This window comes from Esox lucius, chromosome 25 (genome assembly GCF_011004845.1).
Source record: "Esox lucius isolate fEsoLuc1 chromosome 25, fEsoLuc1.pri, whole genome shotgun sequence".
NCBI lineage: Eukaryota > Metazoa > Chordata > Actinopteri > Esociformes > Esocidae > Esox > Esox lucius.
The window spans coordinates 7,514,336-7,539,597 of NC_047593.1; the positions used below are offsets into that span (position 1 = coordinate 7,514,336).

The 25,262-nt window shown below is 41.2% G+C and overlaps 1 protein-coding gene across 4 annotated transcripts; it reads left to right on the top strand.

The window, feature by feature from the left end:
• The first annotated feature begins 1,068 nt into the window (after window positions 1-1,068).
• On the top strand, window positions 1,069-17,767 carry tacr3l (tachykinin receptor 3-like). Of its 4 annotated transcripts, none has more exons than XM_034291087.1 (5): window positions 1,069-1,188; window positions 7,802-7,990; window positions 8,809-8,959; window positions 13,892-14,088; window positions 15,103-17,767. In XM_034291087.1, exons 2-5 carry the CDS (start codon window positions 7,806-7,808, stop codon window positions 15,401-15,403), a joined length of 834 nt encoding a protein of 277 aa, XP_034146978.1. In that variant the 5' UTR covers window positions 1,069-1,188; window positions 7,802-7,805; the 3' UTR covers window positions 15,404-17,767. The 4 variants fall into 4 exon arrangements, with proteins under 4 accessions (XP_034146978.1, XP_010865754.2, XP_028974115.1 ...); XM_010867452.3 differs by lacking the exon at window positions 1,069-1,188 and adding an exon at window positions 5,561-6,240; XM_029118282.2 differs by lacking the exons at window positions 1,069-1,188; window positions 15,103-17,767 and adding an exon at window positions 5,561-6,240 and having other exon boundaries at window positions 13,892-14,092.
• Window positions 17,768-25,262: the final 7,495 nt, after the last annotated feature.

Here is a 25,262-nt window from a genome sequence, read left to right on the forward strand (position 1 = left end):
CACAAAGGAGTAATACAGAATACATAAAGATGTGCACAAACTCACTACAAGATTTTTGTCACGTTTACTCTCAAAAGATGAGATAATCAATGTTCGTAATTGTGAACTCTCACATTAAGAAAGAAAATTAAATAAATCCTACAAGAAACCTTGATAAACCTAAACCAAATGATCATCTTTAAAAAGTTAAATACAACAATTGGTGTTTCCAACTCTTTATGTTTTTTATATTCAGTCAACTTTAAGAACATTACAAACCAAGTATTATTGAACCAAATATTTGAATCAGAAAAGGAAAATAATATGAAAATATATCAGAAATATATCTGACTGACAAACTTCTTAGTAACTTCTGGAACCTACAACTGAAGAAAAAAAACATTCAATACAGTATATGTATCCATAATAAGAATCAACCCTGAACAGTGGGTTGTATTTAGACTGCCTTGGGGATTATTGTAATGTTTGATATTGCCACTGGATATTGACTAGGAGCTTATTATATGTACTGTATATTTGAATTACTGCAAATGTCATGCTTCTTCCTCTAACCTAAGGACATTTGTTGCCAACTTCTCATTCACTCAGTCTATTGAATCCACGAGTCTCTCACAAACTAAAATTGTCTACACATTAACTGCTTGTCCACCGCTGTCTACATATTAAATCCTGCAGTTAGAAAAATCCAGTCACCTTATAACTTCAGCCCAACCCCATTCCTTTCCCCCTCCTCCAGTCAATCTCTGAAGATTTTCTCCCATTCCTCACGTCTTTGATCCATTCTTCCTTGACCTCTGGTTGTGCCCCTTCTGACATTAACATGTCCAGAGTTGTTCACCCGCTTAAGAAACCAACAATTCTTCTGGCATCAGAAACAACAGACCATAAAACCCCTCTGTCTTTCCTTTCCCAAAACAAAAGCCAACTTTTATCTCTCATAGAACAATCTCCTCAACCCTAACATGTTAGGCTAAAGGCTGTTCACTCAACTGAGGCGACTCTCATTTGTATCGCCACGGCTCTTCGCACTGACCAAGCTAACTTTCTCCTTTGTTTTCATCCTCCTAGACCTATCCACTGCCTTTGACACTGTGAACCATCAGATCCTCACTTCCAAACTCAATGGTCTGGGCATCTTGCTTCACACACATTGGGATTGCATCTTACCAGCCAGACCGCTCCTATCAGGTGATGTGAGATGCTTTCTTTTCCCTCTATACTCCTAGTCATTTGGCACGGTCTTTCCTATAATTATTATGAAGATGGCACACACCTATTTTCACCTTCTCCGCTACTGACACTGAGACGACAACACAAATGTTTTCATGCCTGGCCCAACACCTCAAGCTCATATTTGACAAGACAGAGAAACTGTTTTTCTGGGGGGAAGGCCAATCAGCTCTAAGATTTCTCCATCACAGTTGAGAACTCCTCAGTCTCCTACTCCCAGAGGACGGATAACCTTTACTTGACCCTAGACAAAACGTAGGGGTCAAGTAAATATTCAAAACCATAAAATCAGTGTCTCATTCCTATTATGCTGGACAACATTCATTGAGCACCATCTTATCTAACATAGTAAACAGCACAGATACAACTCTGAGCCTGTCAAATCCCATCTGGCCTACACCCAACTCAGAGAGAGAAACCTTTTTTCCCCGACTTCCTCCTAGTGATCCCTGCTTTTGCCATCAAACCCCTGCAGCTAATCGAGAATACAGAAACCTGACAGGTGTTCGATCTTGCTACAGTCTCTCTTATCACTGCCCACTCCTCCACACATTCCATTGCTTCCTGTTGAAGCTTTAATCCACTAGAAGGCTGTGGTGGATGTTAACAGAACATCAAGGAGAACGGCCCCCTCCTATCCTCAAACAATGCTTCAACCCAACATTCCTGACCGTGTTCTCCATTCTGTCACCTCTGGTCTCTTGGCTGTCCCACTCCAGAGCACCCAGCCAACCCCCATCTTTGCATTTTGTGAACTAAACTTGTAACTACTGTTTTATGTTGTCTTCTAGCAGTGACTCTGCTTACAGCTTTTTCATTGAGTAAGGTGTACTTACTAGTACTACTACTACAACTGGGTAGTGTCATGATCTCATCTAGCCATCAGAATGTGGATGCACTAACTCTCAATCTGGATAAGACCGTAGGCTAACTTAGCTCCGCACACAACATTGCCAGTACAGTTTCCCCTTAAACAATACCTATTCTATGTACTGTTAACTATTACAAGGGCTCCAGACTAACATGTTCCACTGATCTCTCTGGTGCCACTGATTTACAGGAAAGGGAAACTATACTGACAACCGGTTACAGATCAGTGCTTTACAAATGATTTGCTTATTATATGCTTTGGGACATGCCATCATTCCTGCCATTGAAGCTGCCTAACCCCACACACATCACTGTCCATCAGTACCATGTGCATTAACCCCAAACACATCACTGTCAATCAGTACCATGGGCATTGACCCCACACACATCACTGTCCATCAGTACCATGGGCATTAACCCCACACACATCACTGTCCATAAGGACCATGGGCATTAACCCCACACACATCACTGTCCATCAGGACCATGGGCATTGACCCCAAACACATCACTGTCCATCAGTACCATGGGCATTGACCCCACACACATCACTGTCCATCAGTACCATGGGCATTAACCCCACACACATCACTGTCCATCAGGACCATGGGCATTAACCCCACACACATCACTGTCCATCAGTACCATGGGCATTGACCCCAAACACATCACTGTCCATCAGTACCATGGGCATTGACCCCACACACATCACTATCCATATGTACCATGGGCATTGACCCCTCACACATCACTGTCCATCAGTACCATGGGCATTGACCCCACACACATCACTGTCCATCAGTACCATGGGCATTGACCCCACACACATCACTGTCCATCAGTACCATGGGCATTGACCCCACACACATCACTATCCATCAGTACCATGGGCATTGACCCCACACACATCACTATCCACCAGTACCATGGGCATTGACCCCACACACATCGATGTCCATCAGTACCATGGGCATTGACCTCACACACATCACTATCCATCAGTACCATGGGAATTGACCCCACACACATCCCTATCCATCAGCATCATGGGCATTGACCCCACACACATCACTATCCATCAGTACCATGGGCATTGACCCCACACACATCCCTATCCATCAGTACCATGGGCATTGACCCCACACACATCACTATCCATCAGTACCATGGGCATTGACCCCACACACATCACTATCCATCAGTACCATGGGCATTGACCCCACACACATCACTATCCATCAGTACCATGGGCATGTCTGCGGGTGACTGGCCGGTAGACATGTCAAATGTTAAAATGCAATTCGCTACATTGACTTGTCAGTGTTTTTTCACATACTTCCAATTGTAGCATGGCACGCCCAAGTTGAAGGGCAGCCATTCTTTTTATTGGCAAGTTCAGGGACAGCTGATGGTCGGAGGTTTGGAACGGTGTGGTTATGTCCGTGGCAACGATGGCATGTTTTTTTGCAAGGAATGTCAAAAGTTTTAAAGATTTTGTGACGTCTGCTATGCATGGCACCACAGTTCCCCTTCCACTCCGGCGAAGTTCCCCTTCCACCAATCGGAGTGTGATGGCAGCATCACACCCCAAGGGCGCACCTGTTTTCACTTAGTTATTGGTTAGGTATATATGGTGTTTGTTTGCCACCACACTTCACAGATTGTTTCTGTCGTCTAGAACGTGGGATGCGTACTGTGTATCTGACAAAAAGACTAAGAAATCATATAAAGAGTTGAACTGTCTTCACTGAGTTTAGTTTTTCTATCCACTGCCTCATTTTTAAGCAAGCTTGGCACACACACAAGCTCTTTAAAAAGAGCACAAACTGTATTGTATTTCTTTACATACACCTGACAAAACATTTCTCTGTGTTAATAAATATTTTGATGCCAGCTCACAGATTATTATATAATTATATAAAGAAATTGCAAAATATTTATTATATTATATACACCACCATTCAAAGGTTTGGCGATATTTAGAAATGTCCTTATTTTTCAAAAGAAAAGCAAACGTTTTGTCCATTTAAATAACATCAAATTGATCAGAAATACAGTGTAGACATTGTTAATGTTGTAAATGACCATTGTAGCTGGAAACGGCTGATTGTCAATGAAATATCTACATAGGCGTACAGAGGCCCATTATCAGCAACTGTTAGTCCTGGGTTCCAATGACACATTGTGTTTGCTAATTCAAGGTCATTATTTTAAAAGGCTAATTGATCATAAGAAAAGCCTTTTGCAAGTATGCTAGCACTGCTGAACTGTTGTGGTGTTTAAAGAAGAAATAACACTGGCCTTCGTTTGACTAGTTGAACTTTCTTCTGAAACTCGTCATTCGATTCTCAATCTGATAAATGAAGACTATACCATGCGCGAAATTGAGAGAAAACTGAAGATCTCATACAATGCTGTGTACTACTCCCTTCACAGAGCATCAAAAACTGGCTTTAACCAGAATAGAAAGAGGAGGGGAGGCACCAGCCAGAGCCAGAGAACAAATACATTAGTGTGTTTTGTCCTCAACTGGCAGTTTCATTAAATAGTACCCACAAAACACCAGTCCATGCAGAGTTGCAATTAAAAAGTAATATCTCAGACTGGCCAAAAAAAGAAAGATTAAGAGCTTGCCATACCCTGTGAACAGTACTTGATTGGAGCCAAATTCCTACTACATCAGAACAATGACCAAAAGCACAGTTCTCATTGGGTCAGCATCCAGTGAAATCTCTTCAGATTACCTCAACAAATTGACAAAAAGAATGCCAAAGATCTGCAAGGCTGTAATTGCTGCAAATGCAGGATTTTTTGAGGAAAGCAACATTTGAAGGACACAATTATTAGTTTAAATAGAAATATTTTTCCTAATCTTGTCAATGACTATATTGACTAATCATTTTGCCATATTTATTATTCAAACTAATGTCATGTATGTTTTCATGGAAAGCAAGGACATTTTTAAGTGATGCCAAACGGTAGTGTATTTAAAAATGAGAATAATCAGAAATCGCATTGATGAAATTATTCATATCCTGGAGTCGATATTTTGATGGGCAGTTTGGTCTACTCTTCCCAACTGGTTTCACAGGTCTTCTGATCTATATCAAGTACGGGCCCTGGAAAGCTGGCTAATAGTAAATTATATTGGAAGATTTTGAGCTCAGATAAAAAACCGTCATGAAAGTATTCACCATATAGCTCTGGTGGAGGCATAGGCATATAGCTTTATCGTGATTAAATAATGGTTTTGACCTCAGTCACCCAGCACGCTAATTTTTACGGACGCTTAGCTGAATAATCGACTGTAGGCTATAGTTTTTAGTGTGAGTTTGTAAAGTGACGCGTACTGTAGATGCCTATTCGACACGCCAAATAAATACTGACGATGTGAAAGGGGAGTGGAGTGCGCGCGACTCAGGACAGTCCATCCCTTCTCCATCCTTTTTACACCACTCCAAGCACTAGAATAACAATCTGATATTGAGCTTGTATGCATCAGAGGTTCTGCGCTCATTATTTTATCGGAGTTGGATGTATGCGTAATTTGGAGAGCTCTACGGTTCGATCCGATCTCTGGACATTTTCTTACGACTGTCTTCAAAAGCCCTAAGGCCTATTGACCATCAGGGCAGCAATAGAGATGAAGATTGATTTGACGTGACCATATTGAGCAGAGCGGCACTTGCTCTTCGCCTATGTGTGCGCCATTGCAACTGCTGCCGCCTCCAAGCTTTGAATCCAAGTGCATTTCTGTGGGGAGACTAGAGGAATGGCTGCGTCACAAAACGGATCAAACACAACTCGGACCTTTACAAATCAATTCGTACAACCGCCCTGGCGCATCGTGTTATGGTCGGTCGCGTACAGCCTAGTGCTCGCGGTAGCCGTTTTTGGTAACCTGATAGTGATTTGGATCGTATTGAGGCACAAGATTATGCGGACGGTGACGAACTACTTCTTGCTCAATTTGGCTTTCTCTGACGCTTCTATGGCCGCATTCAACACGTTAATTAATTTCATTTACGCGGCTCACGGCAATTGGTACTTTGGGGAATCATACTGCAAGTTCCACAACTTTTTCCCAGTCACCGCAGTGTTTGCAAGCATCTATTCAATGAGCGCAATAGCAGTCGACAGGTGAGCTATTGAGACATCAAATTTAATCTCATACATTCTTCTTAATATATATTTTTTAATACATTTAATTGGCCTGTATTAAATGTGACAGTTTTATGCATGAAAAGGTTATTAACACATACAAATTGCATTGTAACTGTCCATATATTCTATTCAAATAAACTTGACCCGAATGTCGCTTTGAATCCACTAATTAACCATTGCAGATCGTCAAACACAATATGTCCCATCGGCATCCTGTTCTATGTTTAATACACCACTCGCTCACCATAGCCCTACAGTATGAAGGCTTATCAAAAAATACTGCACCATATAGAGAATTGGATACCATTTGGAATGCACATAATTTGAAAACAGTTCGGCATTTCATCATACTCGGTGTATAAAAGAGCCTGATTCTTCACAATGATCCCCACTTTGCATTCAGCCGGTTATTGAATGAAAATACCTGTTGATCAATAATAGAAGTACTTATATGAAAGCTATACTAACCACCACCATGCACACAAACTCACACGCAAGAAAGCATGCAGTCCCTCATAGATACACGCATGTGCACTCATTCAAATGCAAGTGTTTACGCACTCAAGGTGTATTTGCCATGCTGTGCTTCTTAGGGTTAACCACATGGAGGTTTTGAGGGCAATTATGTACTTCCAGCATTAGGGTTGCACAGCATGAATACATTCTGGCAATTATATTTTCATTTGACTTTAAATGAGTTGGAGTGCACCTGCATGGGCGTGGCAACTGATTGTTGATATTCTGTGGGCCTAAGATGCACAGATACTCTACACCAGGGGTAATCAAATCTGGGCCTGAAAGCCAGTTCCACTCCATTTTTTCATTTCAACCCTCTAATCAGGGACTTATTCAGACTGAAGACACCAGGTGGGTAGAACAGAAAAAATGATGAGGTAGAACAGAAAACCAGCAGGCTGAATACCCCGGCTGTACACACTCTGAAAGGCACTGTTATAATAATTCAAAGCTGAAACTGTGCTGCCTGAGGTACACTCATGCACAAATGGCTATCCAAATGGGGGCCGTTGCAGACAATCCTTTGTCATTTGATTTACTGTTTGATTTAACATGGTAGTATTGCAACCCTTCCTTCTGGGTTTTGTTAAAATAAACTTTAATTCTGGGATACAAAATGCACCTGTAAAGGCCACGTTCTTCGATCGTACGCTCCACATTTTTTACCACACTGAATTCTCAAGTCAGACCGAAGAAACCTTTTCATATAATCTTTTTTTCTGCCTCTTGTATTTGATCACTTATGTCAAATATGTTTTTTTTTAAATACAAGTGAAAGCTTAACAAGGAACATACAGTCTCCTTGCTTCCTTTTACAAGAACATACAGTCTCCTTGCTTCCTTGTGCAATGTACGTTATTCCTGCCCTGAATAACCTAAATTGCAAGCATTTACGTTATTCAGGGCAGGAGAGCTACAGTATTCAGAGTATGACACCTTCTCGAGCAAGTGTAAGGTGAGGGTCAGCTATGACCTTTGAACAAGTCAACTATGACCTTTGAACTTCCTGACTGACTTGCAGGTACATGGCCATCATCCACCCGCTGAAGCCCAGGCTATCGGCCACTGCCACCAAGGTGGTGATAGTGTGCATCTGGGCTCTTGCCGTGGTGCTGGCGTTCCCCCTCTGCTTCTACTCCACCGTACGTACGCTGCCCCGGCGGACAATCTGCTACGTGGCCTGGCCGCGGCCCTCGGACGACTCCTTCATGTGAGTGAGACACGCTCCAGGTGTGATCCGGTGCACCACTTCCTGATTCCTCTGAAGCTACGTTTGCTTTTTATTGATTTGTTACATTTAAAATATATTTACTGGCATTTGTAGACTTGTTTAAGAGACAGTGGGGGTTGATAGAGGAGAGTGTTACAGCAGCACGTGCAGCTTGGTCCGCTGGAACACAAAGGTTCTGGTAATAGGCAATCAATCAATCAAATGTATTTATGAAGCCCTTTTTACATCAGCAGATGTCACAAAGTGCTTTTACAAAACACCTGGCCTTAAACCCCAAGGAGCAAACAAAAGTAGTGTGGAATTTCAGTGGCTAGGAAAAACTCCCTGAGAATGCAAAGATTTAGGAAGAAACCCAGAGAGAACCCAGGCTCAGAGGGGTGACCAGTCCTCTTCTGGCTGTGCCAGGTGAACTTTTTAAGATTACAATTATAATAATTAATAAATGTGTGTGGGCTGAGTCTAGAGTCCAGGTCGGAAGCATGACCTTATGGACAAGGACAGGGACAACACAGAGGAGGAAATTTGGATTTCATGTTTTTACCAGTAATTGCTTTCTTGTTCAGTTATGCCATGCTTTCCAATCACAAATGGAGGTAGAAAACACATGGCATATGTGCACTTAATTGCAATCATGTGTCTGCTTTCCTGTCACAAACAGGAGTACAGCTAGCTAGACTACTGAATATTCATGTCAACTGTATAAAATATAATAGACAAAATGTATCCAGTCTTTTTTTTTTAATATTTACACTAACCGTGTTCTTAAAGCTGTTTGGCCGTTGTTCTCTGTTATACAGGTATCATATCATAGTGACAGTGCTGGTGTATGTGCTGCCCCTTGTGGTGATGGCCATCACCTACACCGTCGTGGGGGTGACACTATGGGGAGGAAAGATCCCAGGGGAAGCGTCAGATCATTACCACAGCCAGCTCACAGCCAAGAGGAAGGTAATGCAAACCTTGTCTAAATCCGTTAGACTCAGAAGGTCCACTGTGTAAAGCGAGTTGTAAAGCATGTGTAATCTATTTATAAACCAGTTTCGTCATCCATTCATTGAAGAATTTAGAACACTTAATAGGCTCCATTCAGCCATTCATTTGAATTGACATTCTCATACCACATTATGATTCTTTTAGCTTTGGTGTGACACGTACAATACAATGGACATGGGCCCTGTTTAACAAATGTAAAAAAAATTAAAAATCACTTCTGCATTTGAGCAGTTTTCAGTGTTTCACAGACTACATTGTCTTCATCCATAATCAATGTAGCTAATACATCATAACAGAAATAGCTGACCCTGTTTAGTACATGACACATAATCCCTTTACATTCCCCACTGGAACTGTCAAATAATTCAGTTTTGCTGAGAAATCACTGGGATTACTGTTCACGTTCGAGACAACAATGCATCCTATTAGAAGTTCCCATCATTCATGTCTGCTTGAAGTTAAGACTGTATGTATCAAGCATCGCAGAGAAAGAGTGCTGATCAGGGATCAGGTTGTCCCTGTGCATGTTAGTCAGTAGGATCTAAAAGGAAAAAACGGATTCCAGATCTGCGCTCCTACTCTGAGAGGCTAAATACGTACGACCCTTGGTCACCCAAAGTTATCCAAGGGATTAGGGTCATTTGAACCTGTGTGTCCAACATCTATTAGGCCAGATGTTGGTTTAACATGAAACACAGCCACACTATAACAGGTCTAGAGATGGGAATTATTGGAATGTGGGATTATTCCAGGACCCCTTGCATTTGCCTGTGAGGGAACCTGGGCTGTAGTTCAGGATGTTTTGTTTCATTCATGGGGATTACACTCAGATTATGGGGGATCAGCACACCCTGTTCTTTCTTCCTTCCTTTGGGCAAAGACAAGCCATAACGCTTTAGAGTGACTTGATTTGCATTGTGATCTGGTCTGACATTTGCCCTCAATACTGGCACATTTTGGGTGTTGCTACTTGCTGTTATACAGTGCCTGTCACAATTATTGTCACCCATGGTAAAGATGAGCAAAAATGTCACTGTTGTTTATCAACTCGGGTTTTACAGGTCTAGCAAAAAAAAAATCATAGCCATCGGGTACTTTCTGAAGGTCAGGCACCTTTTGTTACATTCATTTTTTTCCCTGACCTTCTCCATGTTGATTGATGACTACAGGAGTTTAGCATGTGTGTCATTTCATGTTTTTTCCCCTGTGAAATAGGAAGTCATGGATAACCGCTTAGGAGTTCCTGATGACTCATTGTGTGGTGGACGGGTAGCCTAGTGGTGAATATAAAGGTTGCGGTTTCTGATCTTTGAGCTCCGTGCTGAAACTCATTCCGTCCCTGAGCAAGACAGTCAACCCTAAGTGCTCCCAGGGGAGAATGTGGCTGCAAGTGGGTGTAAACATTTTATGAGCAGTCTTTCCAAAATGTTTCCTTTTTTAAACAGTATTTATTTTATTATCTATATATGGCAATCCAATGATGGAGGGTAAACACTGCAGTTATTATTGTGTGCACGTTTTCAATGTCTCAGTACAGTAAATCTTACATGGACCTTGTACAATCGAGGTGGAAAAATATATTTACATGGATTTATAGTGGTGCCATTTAAAATATATACCATATTTTGATAAGTAAAATGCATGAATATTTATGATTTAATTATATTAATGTAAAATAGTATCTACTGGGAAAGTGCAAAAATGTGCCAGCAAAGTAAATAAAATATGGGTACCTTTTTTAATAATTCTATATTTTTAAGAAGTTGTTAAAAATTAAAAATGTCTGCTAATTAACTTCATGCCCGTTGCTTGGCTTTCCAAAAGCCTTCGCTAGCCCTTTTAACCATAGCTTGATGAGAGGTTCATTAAGCTTATAAACACGCACATCAAACCGCCAGGTCGTACTCCGTAGTTAGTTTGAAACTAATTGATCCAGAGGTGTGACCATGCTGTGATAGCTTCAGTAGATCACCAGTGCTCTAGCTTTAATTACCTGTGAGCCCCTGTGGGCGATGCGTCATAGATGCCCTTTCTCCAGCTTTGTGAAGCTAAAATTCTGAGTGCCACATTCTCTCAGACCACCAACTCTAGGATGAAAAAATAATAAGGTGATAATGGCCTTTTGAAAGCCGTTTGAAGAACATGCCTGCAATTTCAGGCTGTTCAGGTGTTACGTAGCATTAGGCCTTAGCCAATGCTTATGTTGCTCTGAATGCAAAAGACTAATGACTGATCATCTGGGTAAGGGGGTAGTGACTGACTTCTTTTCATTAAATAAGCAAGCAAACTGATTGATTAGACATACAACAATGATTTAACCATGTAAGTGCAACTGTCAAAAATACAGTATTCTGAAATATTGAGTTTTGGTTTTAGTCAGTTTTACATAACGTTTGTTAAGTTGTTAAATTATGTAAAGGAATTCTGAACTGCTGTCGTGTCTCTTGCTGTCTGTACCATTAGAAAGATCATAACAGTCAGTGCCAGCGCAGCTGTTCATACCATGCCGACAGGAAATTGGACATTGTTAATATGAAAACACTCATCTAGATCATGACACAGCGGATTTAATCATTTATAATTAAAGTTATGTCCAAAAAGTATCATGGTTAAACAGTGTAGTCCGTGTTATACAGGCATATGATTCTGACACCGTACGACAAGTTTGGATTTGAAATCTGTGATTAAAGTAGATTGTACAAAGTACATTCATTTTAGATTAGTAATGGTGCCACTAGCGGTAGACTACTTGTTGGGGCAGAACACATTAAATCTTTTAAAGTAGACTGACAAATTATACACAATGTCATTTTTCACCCTATCCAAAAAGAGTACAGAGGGGAATGATGACATGCAGATACTTGCAGCTTGGGAAATGAAGGTCCATTTGAAAAGTTTCTAGTATGTTTAAGAAGGAAAAGCCTGCAAAACATCAACTTATTGTATGGTTTGATGAAGTGTGGGAAATCCTGTCCGATGTAGGAAATAAGGTGAATGATTCATCAGACCATTTTACTTTTTTCTGTTTGTCAGGGTTCCAGTTTTTGTGCACCTTTGTTATGTATCATTGTATGCTGGCCTTGGATACAAGCAGTTTACAAACAGCGGCCCTGCCATGAATTCCAGCTTTGTGAAGCTCATGTCAAAAAAATTTGTTTTGGGTCACAGAGGTGCTGATCCAATTCTGGGCTAGTTAGGAGAGGCTGTACTTTTGGGATTATCCTGTTTTCCTGAGATTCCGCCTATCTTTGTCAGTCTACTTCGAGTTGTGATCACCAGGGCCTCTGGAACTCTTAGTTTCTTCATGTTGCTTTACAAACTCAAATATCTAATTGTCAGAACTCTAGTGTCTGACACAATAGAGAACACATGTATTGCTGATTGGCAATAAACCAAATGTGACATTGGCAGCTGCATAACAGTCCTTTTCCATATGATATTTACATTATTTTGTCCAGCCCTGGTATAACTTTATTTGTCAAATGCAACTAACAACACAGCGTCATTCAGCACAAATGAAATTCTTGTGAATGGCATCCGACAACTACGTAATGAGAATTAAGAAAAAAAATATAAAGCAAAAATACAGCAAAAAAATTAAGCAATAATATACATAATGTCACGTGGGTAGATATGGAGACGGAGGCAAGTGCAGAAGTTCGAGGGTTTACCCCTTTTATTAAACCAAAAAATAACAAAGAACCTAAACTGAGTGCCAGGCACTACGATAATTCCAATGGGGCAGGAGCACAGGAGCACGACAGGTGTACATCACATATACACACACAATGACCAACAAGGACAAGGAGAAAAGGGCTGAACTAAATACACTGAGAAACGAGGAGAACAGAAACAGGTGGGGGCTAAAACACAGGTGAACTGAATATACCGATTAACAGAAACAAGAACAGGAAAGACCATACAAGGACAAGACGAGGACACACAGAAAACACGAAGTGGAATGGCCCCTTCAAGAAGGGACCATTACACATAACAGCTGATGGACTTTTTAAACTGCTGCTAATGGTACAGCCAATGGGACAGGAGAGGTGGCTTTAAGTGGTTGTTATAGTCCTGCACGTTTGTTTGTGGGACAGATGGCCGGTTGCTGAAGGCTACAGCCGAGAAACTGGAAACTGTTCAGGTGGTAGAATTTCTTTGTCATGATTGGCCTCCACCTGCCTGAAGAGTATTTTAGCAGGTGGCAGCCAAGAAACCTTTCTGCAGACTGTAATGTATTGCAGTTCACCTGTGAAGATTAAATGATTGAGGATTGGCTGGAGAGTGGGAGTTACGTTTGTTACTGCAAAATTGCTTTTCCGATCTGACTCTGAACTTTGGTGTTTGGCTTACCTTTTTCGTGATATGAGCTTTTTCTGGGCCTCTCTATGAGGGGATGGCATGGTTGGTAGCGTGGTGTGCCTGTTTAGTAGTGCTGTAAACATGATCTGTGATTTTATCATTTCATGTAGGACATTTCACCAATTGTTTCTATCCGGGAAGATCTTGTTTAAGGCTAAAATGTGTGCCTTAACTGCTTCATCTAATACCTAAATGGATATCTTCATTATTTTAAATCTAGATTTTTGCAGCTTATAAGAGAGAATTAAAACTCAAATGTGGTGATGAATCATTCATGCTCACACTTGAAAAATTCCATTCAGCTGTACACATTCTGCCCATTGCAGAAACAGGCACACTGTGAAACTTGGCATGAGTTGGATGACTAACTATTGATATCAGATTTTTATTGCACCCCTAAAGTGACAATGCTGCCGTTTTCTCTCACACACGCCCATATCTCTTTCATTGCTTTCTGCCTTTCTCTTCCCCCCACTCCCGCCTTTGTCCCCCACTCCTCCCTTAACTCTGTATCACCCCCCTCAGGTGGTGAAGATGATGATCATCGTGGTGGTGACCTTTGCCCTCTGCTGGCTGCCGTACCACATCTACTTCATCGCGACGGGCCTCAACAAGAGTCTGAACCGATGGAAGTCCATCCAGCAGGTCTATCTATCTGTGCTCTGGCTGGCTATGAGCTCCACCATGTACAACCCCATCATCTACTGTTGCCTCAATAGCAGGTAGGATCCAACACGTGTTTCATTCAGTAGACAGAACCGCATAAGACATTTTGAAAACAACCGTGAAAATGAATGCTCCTATTGGATATTCCGTTCTGCTGGATTCTGTCCACTTTTGATCCATGAACAATATTAATTCAACCGGATGTCAGGAGACTTTCTTTATTTATTTGACTTTCTTTGAGTCCGAGATGTTGATCTTCCATAGTTCTTACATGTTCTCCAATGATTACAAAGTTAACATCTTTTATGTAATGTCTTTTATGCCTGGAAACATAGGAGGCGTTCAGTGGCCATAGCCAACAATTACACAGTCCATTATCCTCCAATAAGAAATGTCTGTCCTACAAAATACCCTTGTATGGTATGTTCCAGCCTATGGTCCATGGGTCTATTCATAGAGCCTATGACAGTCACATGGACAACTCCTATCAGGATGTGTGGACGGGATGTGTGGACGGGATGTGTGGACGGGATGTGTGGACGGGATGTGTGGACGGGATGTGTGGACGGGATGTGTGGACGGGATGCGTGGGGCCCATCAGTAATGGGCATCACGTCCAATCTATTGTCCTTTGTTTCTCATGCCCATAATCTCTCAATTAAAAACAAAAGGGTCACAATCTCAAAGCAGATAGACATACAGTACATTAACATTTCCAGGCGGACAAAAAGAGTATGTAAATTACTTTAAAATAAACCAATAGGGGCAATAATGAGCACTATTAAAAGGGCATTGCGATAAGGGATGGTGAGTGAGCGGTTAAGGTACAAATGTTGGGAGTTCAAATCTATGTAACTTCAACTCTTAGCCTGAACTCAACAGAATTCCTAACCCTAACTGTAAATACTTAAGCCTAACCCTCCTTCTGTAGTGGCCATGTTTGTACTAAGGAGGGACTCATGACTATACCTAGTGCAAAATGTCAGATTCTGAGGTTAATTAAAATAAGATCGAGATGTTACCACGAATTGTCTGCTACGTGCGATCGGGTTCCGCTGATTTGCTTCCAGGTTTCGGGCGGGCTTCAAGAGGGCATTCCGCTGGTGCCCGGGTGTCCGGGTGTCCAGCTATGACGAGCTGGACTTGCGCTACACTACCCGCCACCGACTCGGCCATCAGGGAAGCATGTGCACCCTCTCCCGTGTGAACACCAAGAGCACCAACATCAACTACTGCAACCACAGTATCAAGACAGCCCCCCCCAGTGTCCATGTTAATGCCGGGGTTCACGATGATAAAAGTGGCAACCAATCGGCTGTAGCCGAGTCCAACCTGTACAGCGATCCTGACCATGTGACTGACGATCATTGATCAGATGACCATGACCACCTTCTAGAACGAGGGGTTTGGAAAATCAAACGGGCCTTTACATTTTGTTCAGTTTGACCAAACGTAAGTATTTATAGTGTGTTTGTTGCCAACAAGCTTGTCTTTTATCGTGTATTTTTCTGCTGACTTCATTGAGGGAGGTTTGAAATGAGACTGAAGGATAGACATCTGGTAGGCAGCGACCTACACGGACAGATTTGCGGGCCGATATGTGACATCTGGACTGAGCTTACCAGTTGTTTATCAGTGTGTGTCGGCTCATCTGTTACACACTGGATATTGCCACAGACAGTCTTCCCTTGAAAGATTGCTCAGAGTGGTTGGTGGTTGGGAAAACATAGACAAAATAATCATGACAAAATAAGATTGTTGCAGATTGTTTTATCATTTATCCTTTTTTGAATAGTCGGTGGTTCAGCAGAGTGAACACCCAAATGGAAATAACTGTCTGTCAGCCTGCAATTCCCCGAATGGCTAAAGGATCTCAGTACAAATCTATGTAATATAGTAATTCTGTTATAAGCTGCATCAACTGTTGGGATTGTTCAGTGCCATTTCCTTAAAACAAATATACTTATGTCATATAAGCAGAGAGGTTTGCCTTTGTGATAGACTGTGGCTTACAGTTACTGTAGTTCATGTAATGTTTAGCACTTTAATGTTCGAGTGAGACACTCAGACCAATATGCACTCATGCAAACATACACACACACACATTAACCCATCAGAGTATTTAATGACAACATACTGTGTAGTACTGTGAAACATGGACTAAAACTGAACGGCATTCTGAGGGATTTGTTTGATATAAGCCACCCATCCATCTCTTGATTCCATTAGGACATTTAATCCAAAGCACTGGGCTCTTACACAGGGCCAGTTCTAGGCATAAGCGTCAGAAGCTTTCGCTTAGGGCTCCCGACAGCTAGGGGACCTCTGAAAGCTAGGGAGCCCCCGACCGATAGGGGAGAGGGGGCCCCAAATCTAATTTTGCTGAGGGCTTCTAAAAGGCTAGATCCGGCACTGCTCTTACACAATCAGGACATTACTCCCTCTCCCTTCCTGATACTGAAAATGTCTCATGACCCCATCACCCACACACACTCATGCACATGCAAGTTCACACGCAAGCTCACACGTGCGTGCGCACACACACTTCCATGCATTTGCAACACAAATCCAGGTCAAAGGATATCACGGTTGTTTATTGTGTAGTAGGATTATCACTGTAATGTGGATTGGCAATAAAAATCCTGTGGGGATAGTACAACAAAATACTGCTAGTCAGTGATCACCATGTAGTGGGATGTATTAATGTTGACCAAATACGTTTACAGAGCCTGACAGAGAAGGTACCAAAAGACATTATGTAGCAAATATAGCTTTTCATTGTTCTGGCATTCATGTTCGAAACCTCCCTTACTTCATGTATTCAATTTTGACTGGATGTGTAAACAAACATATAAATCTAGTTAGCCTCCCCTCGACTTCTCTTCCTATGGTGGAAGACTATGGCCGTGTGTTTACGACAGTGTTTATATTAATTTCATGAGGCTAACTTGAAGTTGCTGTTCTGACGAAAAGGTTGAGCTACCTAATTCACGAATGTACAAATGTATGTAAATAACTGCTTTTACTAAGGTTTTTCATTTACAGATTACCATTTGTTTATCTATCCGGCAATTGTGAGTATTCTTGATTGAATAAAGATGTTTCTACAACAGGTTCATCAAAATAATTCAGATTGCTTGTGAGTGGTTGAGGCCTATGATGTAAAACATGATAAATATCTTGCACAATAGGATATTTATTTACTGTCACTGTCCCATCATCTTAACCAGAGCAATTCAGAAAGTTAATGTTTACTGCAAAAAGCATTTTTTTATATCATATCTTTTATAAGGTTCTTAAAATCACCAATTTACAAATACCAATTTAACAGTCCCTTGCCCTAATAATATAATCACCAGTGTTGAATTGCTAGTTAGCAGCAAGATAAGTCATCTCTGCGATTTTTGAATAAAACAGCTAAGCCTGTGTGAAGTGCTTGTTTGTCCAATGACGATAGCTAGCTAATGTCAGTAGGTAGAACTAGCACTGGGAGGGGATATAAATATGAACCCACTGGTTAGCCTAGCAACGACTATACACTGGAAACAACAACTAATCCATTGATACACTGACCAGCCCTGGTTGTAATACAAGAATCATGAGAGTTGTACTGTTGTTTTCAATAAAAACTTATATATGTAATATCTACATACATTTACTTCTAAAGCACCTTGGAATATATGTTATGCAACAAATGTGCAATGAAGTTTATTTTTTTAAATGAGCTGTAGCAAAACTCCCATACACATTTTGTGTCAATACTTTATATATTCCTAATAGAATTGTTTTACATAATGCATTTCATGTATTTATTGTGAACCATTTTTATATTTATCTAAGTATGTTAAATACACTTAGAATTATATAAATTAAGTAGCCCTTTAACTGCACATGTGAATGGAACTCGATTCTCCAGCCTACAAGCAAAAACTTGAAAAGTAAGTACCAGTGATGTGCTCTATACGTGTTTGGATGAATGGAACGCTGAACTACTAAATGTTTTGTTCACAGACTGTATGCTCACAGATGTTTCAGGATTTAGCAGGTAACACAGAAAACACCACAGCAGTCACTGGTTTCAATAAAAAGTGCATTGATGGACTTCCAAGTTGTAGTGTCCTAAGTAAAGGTGCGTCATTGGTCGGGGCCTACTAACAGTGACCCGTGGTCCCACAGAGAGTGTTACAGATTGACTCAAGACAATCCGGGCTGGCTGGGTAGTCAGACAGGACTGCCTAGTCTGGTCGATCTTTAGTTATTTTACTGTAGGTTGGGTGCCAGCAAGCTCAACCGTCTTTTTTTAAAGCTGAAGCATGCAGTCTCATGTAAATGGGTCTGCTATGCCATGGCAACCATAGAATGCATTTAGTTACATGTTTGTTTTGCGTGATGGGCACTACGTACCATACAGTAAAGCTGCTCCCACAACAGTTCAATCGGGTTGAGATCCATTGACTAGGCTGGCCACTCCATTATAGACAAAATACCAGATGACTGTTTCTTCCCTAAATAGTGCTTACATAGTTTGGAGCTGTGCTTTGGGTCAATTTCCTGTGGTAGGAGGAAATTGCCTCTAATCAAGTGCTGTCCATAGAGTATGGCATTGCGTTGCAAAATGGTGAGGTCACACAGAAACAGTATCAAGCTTCCTTGATCTAGTTATCATTTGTAAAACAGAGAATCATGAATTTAAGTACAAGAGACATGAGAATAGTTTATAAAGCAGGCTATATGGCCAAAAGTATGTGGACACCCAACCATCATACATATATGAGAATGTTGGATATCCCGTTCCAAAACCATGGTCATTGAAATGGAGTTGACTCTCCCTTTGCAACAATAACTGCCACCACTCTTCTGGGAACGTAAGATTTTAGTGTCTTTCAATGGGGTTGAGGTCAGGGCTCTGTGTAGGTCACTAGAGTTCCTCCACACCAACCATGTCAAACCATGTCTTTATGGACCCTGCTTTGTGCACAGGGGAACAGTCATGCTGGAACAGGAAAGGACCTTCCCCAAGCTGTAACCACAATGTTGGAAGCATCCGATTGTCTAAAATCTCTTTGTATCCTGTAGCATGTTCCCTATGAGCAACAGTGGAGATCATGCATAAGCTTTCCCTGAGTTATAAATGGAGGCATACATTTCCCCCCAACATATTCTTTACATTGTTTCTTTGTTTCATGTGTAAATTGGTCAAACTTTTTTCAAACTAACAGTAGAAATCACCAAACTCGAACCAGCCAACCGAGCCTGGCCAACCAGCTACTTGGTGTTGTGACTAGCACATGGTAAGAAAGATAGATAGTCATACCATACATGTATCTTTTATTTTATGTGGCTTAAGCTTAAATACTACTTGTTTTTCACTAAGTCTTCTTCTCACATCCTTCTTCTTGCCTTAAATGGTGTTGTTTCCCAAAGAAAGGTTTTATTTGCTCAGGTAAGTTGCTCTGATTAGGACTATCTGCTAGTGGAATTTTTTAAATGTTTTTGTTTAAGTGCTAGAAATCAAAGCAGTGTAGCCAGTGTTTGCTTTTTCTACATTGTGAGGTACATGAGGTATGAAGAACCACAACACTACGCTCTTAAAAAAATGAGAAATACTATTTTCTATGTTAATGTCCATGTGTTTTTAAGTTCTAAATGTATTCAAACGTTTAAAATTATTGCTCCTTCCTAGTAAAATGTATCATGTCGAATGTAAGAAAAACCCAGTACAGCTTAAAGTTAAAACAATTGTAATGTTTTCTTAAAAGTAGTGTACATGAATGGGTAAAAACAAAAAAAAAGTCTGCATCCACATGTGTTTCACATTAGTCTGTAACTCAATGAGAGAGATGTTTTGCACATATCCCCTCTATATCTCGGTCTGAGTGTGTCTCAGGATGTCCTGAAATACATGACAGAATGGGAACTAACTTTTACTGACGCTGAAATACACTCAAACATTCAAAATATTTAGGAAACCGCCTCCACTCCTACGCCTCCCCAACCCTCTAGCGATATTTTGGCCAATGAACTTGAATCTATTTAAGTGAGCACTGCTAATGTCGGTCTATGTATGGCAGACCCCAATGTGGCTACAGCATGATTTCTGTAAAGATTTACCATCAGATATGTGTAACAATAGACTCAGTAATTCAACTTTAGCAATAAACACTTCTGATATACTGTACACATAAACCAGCTTTTACTGCTCTATGAATTTGAGTCAATGAGAGAAGCTTGCAATGCATTGTATGTAGTGTTCCTTACCTGGCAAGGTGACCGTTCATGTCAACCGTCAGAACGGCACTCAATGCACGTAGCCAGAGCCGTTGAAAAAGAGAGTTGCGACACTCCCATAGACCGCCATAGGATCTTTGGATTGCGGCTTCAGTTTTCACCAATGGAAAAGAGCGAAGGGGCGTCGTCCATTTTTTTTTTACAGTCTATGGTTAATCCCATATGTCTATGGTTAATCCAGTCAGTTTGTTTGTATGTTGGTAGGGTTCACACCCGCTCAATTGGCAGATGTAGTAGCGAGCCGATGGCGTAAACTAAAACAGTATTACAGCACTACTTTTGTTGAGAAAAAAGCTCAACTTAATCTTAAATTTTTTTTCCACTAATCGCATTTGTGCATTACTAAATGCAAGACTCTGAATTCCTAATTTGTCAAACTTTTGAAAGCCTCTGAATAATTACGTAAATAAATGATTTACACACCACCTATTTCCTGATAGTTAGCGTATGTTTTATTGATACAGCAAGTGCAGCGTGTCAGTATTTTTTGCGCCGCGATCTTTAGAAAAAGGAAAGCATTTTTAAGATTGGTCAGTAATTATTCAATATAATTGTTCAACAGTTAATTATTAAAGGTTTGCTAATATAATTTAAATTAAAAAATGTATGCATAACTAGTAAGCAGGTTGGTGTTTTTGGCAAGCTGCGGATCAAATGTATTGTGACGTCATAATCAAATTCTGGAACTCTGAGTGAGTACTGCATACTGTGAGTGAGTACTGCATACTGTGAGTGAGTACTGTGAAGTCACGCAGAAAAAAACTCACGCTGGGGGGCCGTTAAGGCATATTTGAAACTCTCGCGTGAAAAGGTTAATTAGGCTATTATTGAAACATAAGACAAATGATATAGGCCACTCACCACGTGTTACTATTTTTCAATAGGAGATGCAGCTTAATGTGTAGGGTAATTCATCAAATGTACATTTTTTAATAGGGAAAGAGGAACTAAGTAGCCCACACATCCTATCGTCTCTCTTTGCATTTTCTCTGCTTATTTTACTGAAGATTAATATTTTACGAATGTATTAGGCTAAATAATTATTCACAAAATGAAATTCCAATGATATCTTGTTTCTATCTTTTTCTAATAACTCCTCTCGGTTTTTGATACATTATTCATGTCACCTATAGAAATATCTTATATGCCAGTAATCTAGAAGACTAGAGCTATGCTTTGGCATGTCACAAGAATTTCTTCTCTCAAGTCGTATTGTGGGAGAATCAATGGAGCAACTTGGGAGATGAAACGTACAATGTTTGCAAGAAACATTTTAAGAAGAGGACTAAAGGCGAATGCAATTCCATCAAGTTACCCAGTTCAACATGTGAAGACAAGACAGATTGTAAGTAATACTTCTGATTGCTATGTTATAATACACAAAGTACACATTGCCTCGGATATTCTGGCCAAGGGTTGGGGATTAACGCTATTAAGTTTCTATAATCAAGCTGCCACGATCTAGTTATCACTTGTAAATCTAACTTTTTTTATTTTGCTTAAGTTGTAGAAATCAAAGCAGTGCAACCAGTGTTTGCTTTTCTTCCATATTGAGAGGTACATGAGCTATGAGGAGCCATAACACTACACTTTAAAAATAAGAAATTATGTTTACATGTTAATGTCTGTGTTTTTACCTTCCTGGTAAAATGTATTATGTTTAATGCAAAAAAATCTGTACAACTTAAAGGTAAAACTAGTGTACTTTTTTCTTTAAAGTAGGGTACATGAATGGGTAAAAACTAAAGAATGTCTGCATCCATGTGAGTGTTTTACATTAGTCTGTAACTCTATGAGATAGATGTACGCATCCCCTCTATATCACTTTGTCAGTCTGTGTGTGTTTTTGTATGGCAGGTGAAAAAGGACTTTAATTATACAGGGGTGGAATCTACAATAAAGATCTAGATAGGCAACCTACCATCAACTTGCTCTCATTTAAAGTTGCCGTGAATTAATCTCTTTGACTTAACATAGCTGTAAGTAAATCTCTTTGGCTTTACGTCGCCGTGAGTGAATCTCCTATGCTTTATGAACAAGTGTAGCAATATCAGCCAAATCTGGAGGTTTATTAAGCTGACCAGTTCTACAAGCATATACTGCCAAAGTCAGACAGACATGCACAGAGCCATCCAGGTCTAATTAGATTGGTATCTGGTTCATAAGAGTGAAAAGGAATCTCTGGGGTTTATGATAAGTACTTATATCCACGGCTAATTGTGTCAAGGCAATGCACGATGCATAACGCTTAAGTTATAGCCGTGGCACAATGAGCATATACCAAACCCGCTTGTGCCTTATTCGTATACCGATTTACTATAATGCCACTTTTAAAGCAGAGAAAGAGCAAAGAGAAGTTGCGTTATGGTTTGGGGTGGCATTCATGCGTCATCATGGAGTCAGTCAGGGATTTAACATTTACATCATGCTGCTGTTTTCGTCCGGGCCGTGGAACACTGGACCAGCTCTATACCCTCTACGGGGTGTTGGGGGGTTCATGGGAGTTTGCCCAACCAAACCACATGTGTTTTGTGGATTTGGAGAAGGCATTCGACTGTGTCCCTCGCGGCATCTTGTGGAGGGTGCTTGGGGAATACGGGGTCCTGGGTCCTTTGCTAAGAGCTGTCAGGTCCCTGTACAACCGAAGCAGGAGCTTGGTCCGCATTGCCGGCAGTAAGTCAGACTTGTTCCCAGTGCATGTTGGACTCCGGCAGGGCTGCCCTTTGTCACCGGTTCTGTTCGTAATTTTTATGGACAGAATTTCTAGGCGCAGCCAGGGGCCGGAGGGTGTCAGGTTTGGGGACCACACAATTTCGTCTCTGCTTTTTGCAGATGATGTTGTCGTGTTGGCCCCTTCTAACCAGGACCTTCAGCATGCACTGGGACGGTTTGCAGCCGAGTGTGAAGCGGTGGGGATGAAAATCAGTACCTCCAAATCCGAGGCCATGGTCCTCAGTCGGAAAAGGGTGGCTTGCCCACTTCAGGTTGGTGGAGAGTGCCTGCCTCAAGTGGAGGAGTTTAAGTATCTAGGGGTCTTGTTCACTAGTGAGGGAAGGATGGAACGGGAGATTGACAGACGGATCGGTGCAGCTTCTGCAGTAATGCAGTCGATGTATCGGTCTGTCGTGGTGAAGAAAGAGCTGAGCCGCAAGGCAAAGCTTTCGATTTACCAGTCAATCTACGTTCCTACTCTCACCTATGACCCAAAGCTCATGACCGAAAGGACAAGATCCCGGATACAGGCGGCCGAAATGAGCTTTCTCCGCAGGGTGGCCGGGCGATCCCTTAGAGATAGGGTGAGAAGCTTGGTCACCCGGGAGGAGCTCGGAGTAGAGCCGCTGCTCCTCCACATCGAGAGGGGTCAGCTGAGGTGGCTTGGGCATGTTTTTCGGATGCCTCCGGAACGCCTTCCTGGGAAGGTGTTCCGGTCCCGTCCCACCGGGAGGAGACCCCGGGGAAGACCTAGGACACGCTGGAGGGACTATGTCTCCCGGCTGGCCTGGGAACGCCTCGGTGTCCCCCCGGAAGAGCTAGAGGAAGTGTCTGGGGAGAGGGAAGTCTGGGCATCCCTGCTTAGACTGCTGCCCCCGCGACCCGGCCCCGGATAAGCGGAAGAAGATGGATGGATGGATGGATCATGCTGCTAACGCTTTTATTATTGTAACATTATTGAAGTTGTTGTTGTACTTATTTTGTCCTGACTGAAATTGCATTTCTGTTTATCTTTGGAAAGTAAGTGATTGCGAAGTATTAATATTTCCGTGTCGTTGAACTAAGTTACCGCTATCTGTTGACATTCCGTTATACCGTTATAATGTTTTATTATTGTCTTACTATTTGCGCCGTATATTTATATTTTGACCTGGGCTTGTATTGTAATTTTATATTACTAGCTATTTAGACAGTTAACCAAGCAAAAAGTATGAATACATGTTAATATAATTAGAATTCCTTATGTTGTAATATCATGGTGTTATAAACTATTTGTGTGACAATTATTTTCACTCACTGCACTAGTATTTTACAAAAAAATTGTTAAACCCATGATTGAAATGTTAAATCTTTATTTTGCTACTTTATTTTATTCTTGGCGACACTCACGATGACATTCAGATGCTGTACATTGTTAATCACTCACGGCAACGTAGCCCATGGTTCTTCACTCACGGCAACGTAGCCCATGGTTCTTCACTCACGGCAACGTAGCCCATGGTTCTTCACTCACGGCAACGTAGCCCATGGTTAATCACTCACGGCAACGTAGCCCATGGTTCTTCACTCACGGCAACGTAGCCCATGGTTCTTCACTCACGGCAACGTAGCCCATGGTTAATCACTCACGGTGACGTTCAGACGTTGTACATGTTAATCACTCACGCCGACGTTCATACCATGCCAGGTGGTATTGCTACAGTAGTTTGGGTCAAATGTAATATGTAATACAAAACATTTACCAAAGAAATGCTAACAAAAAACAATACATTTAATGATTACAAACACTGAAAACATGGCTCTTAGTTTCCACAAAAACATCTGAATAGTTTGATTGTATCCAGATTGTATTTGTTCAAAACTGCTTTGGTTATCAGGGCTTAAAGTTTGTATCTGTAAATTAAACTGGTTGCCTTGCTCACTGGATTATAATCGCCATAGACCGTGTAAAATGAAACTGTCCTTCTGGAGCGTATCTCAGCTTCACGTATACTATTCATCACAGAAATGTCCCAACACGGAAGTGAGCGCATGCACACGCACATACACACCCTGCTCTCTCCGCTTGTACCTTAAACGTTCCCCCAAGCCACAAAACCCAGTTTGTCTGTTTCCTGTTTTCAAGTGACTCAGGATATCTGGAAACACATGACAGAATGTTAAGAATGGGAAGTCTCTATAACTGACACTGAAATCCACTCAAATGGTAAAAATCTTTAGGAAGCTGCCT

Excerpts from the sequence above, each read along its gene's own strand:
- tacr3l (XM_010867452.3), top strand. The coding sequence starts at position 5,873 with ATGGCTGCGTCACAAAACGGATCAAACACAACTCGGACCTTTACAAAT. Across the intron at positions 8,960-13,891 it reads AGCTCACAGCCAAGAGGAAG|GTGGTGAAGATGATGATCAT; the intron begins GTAATGCAAACC and ends CACCCCCCTCAG. Across the intron at positions 14,089-15,102 it reads TACTGTTGCCTCAATAGCAG|GTTTCGGGCGGGCTTCAAGA; the intron begins GTAGGATCCAAC and ends ATTTGCTTCCAG.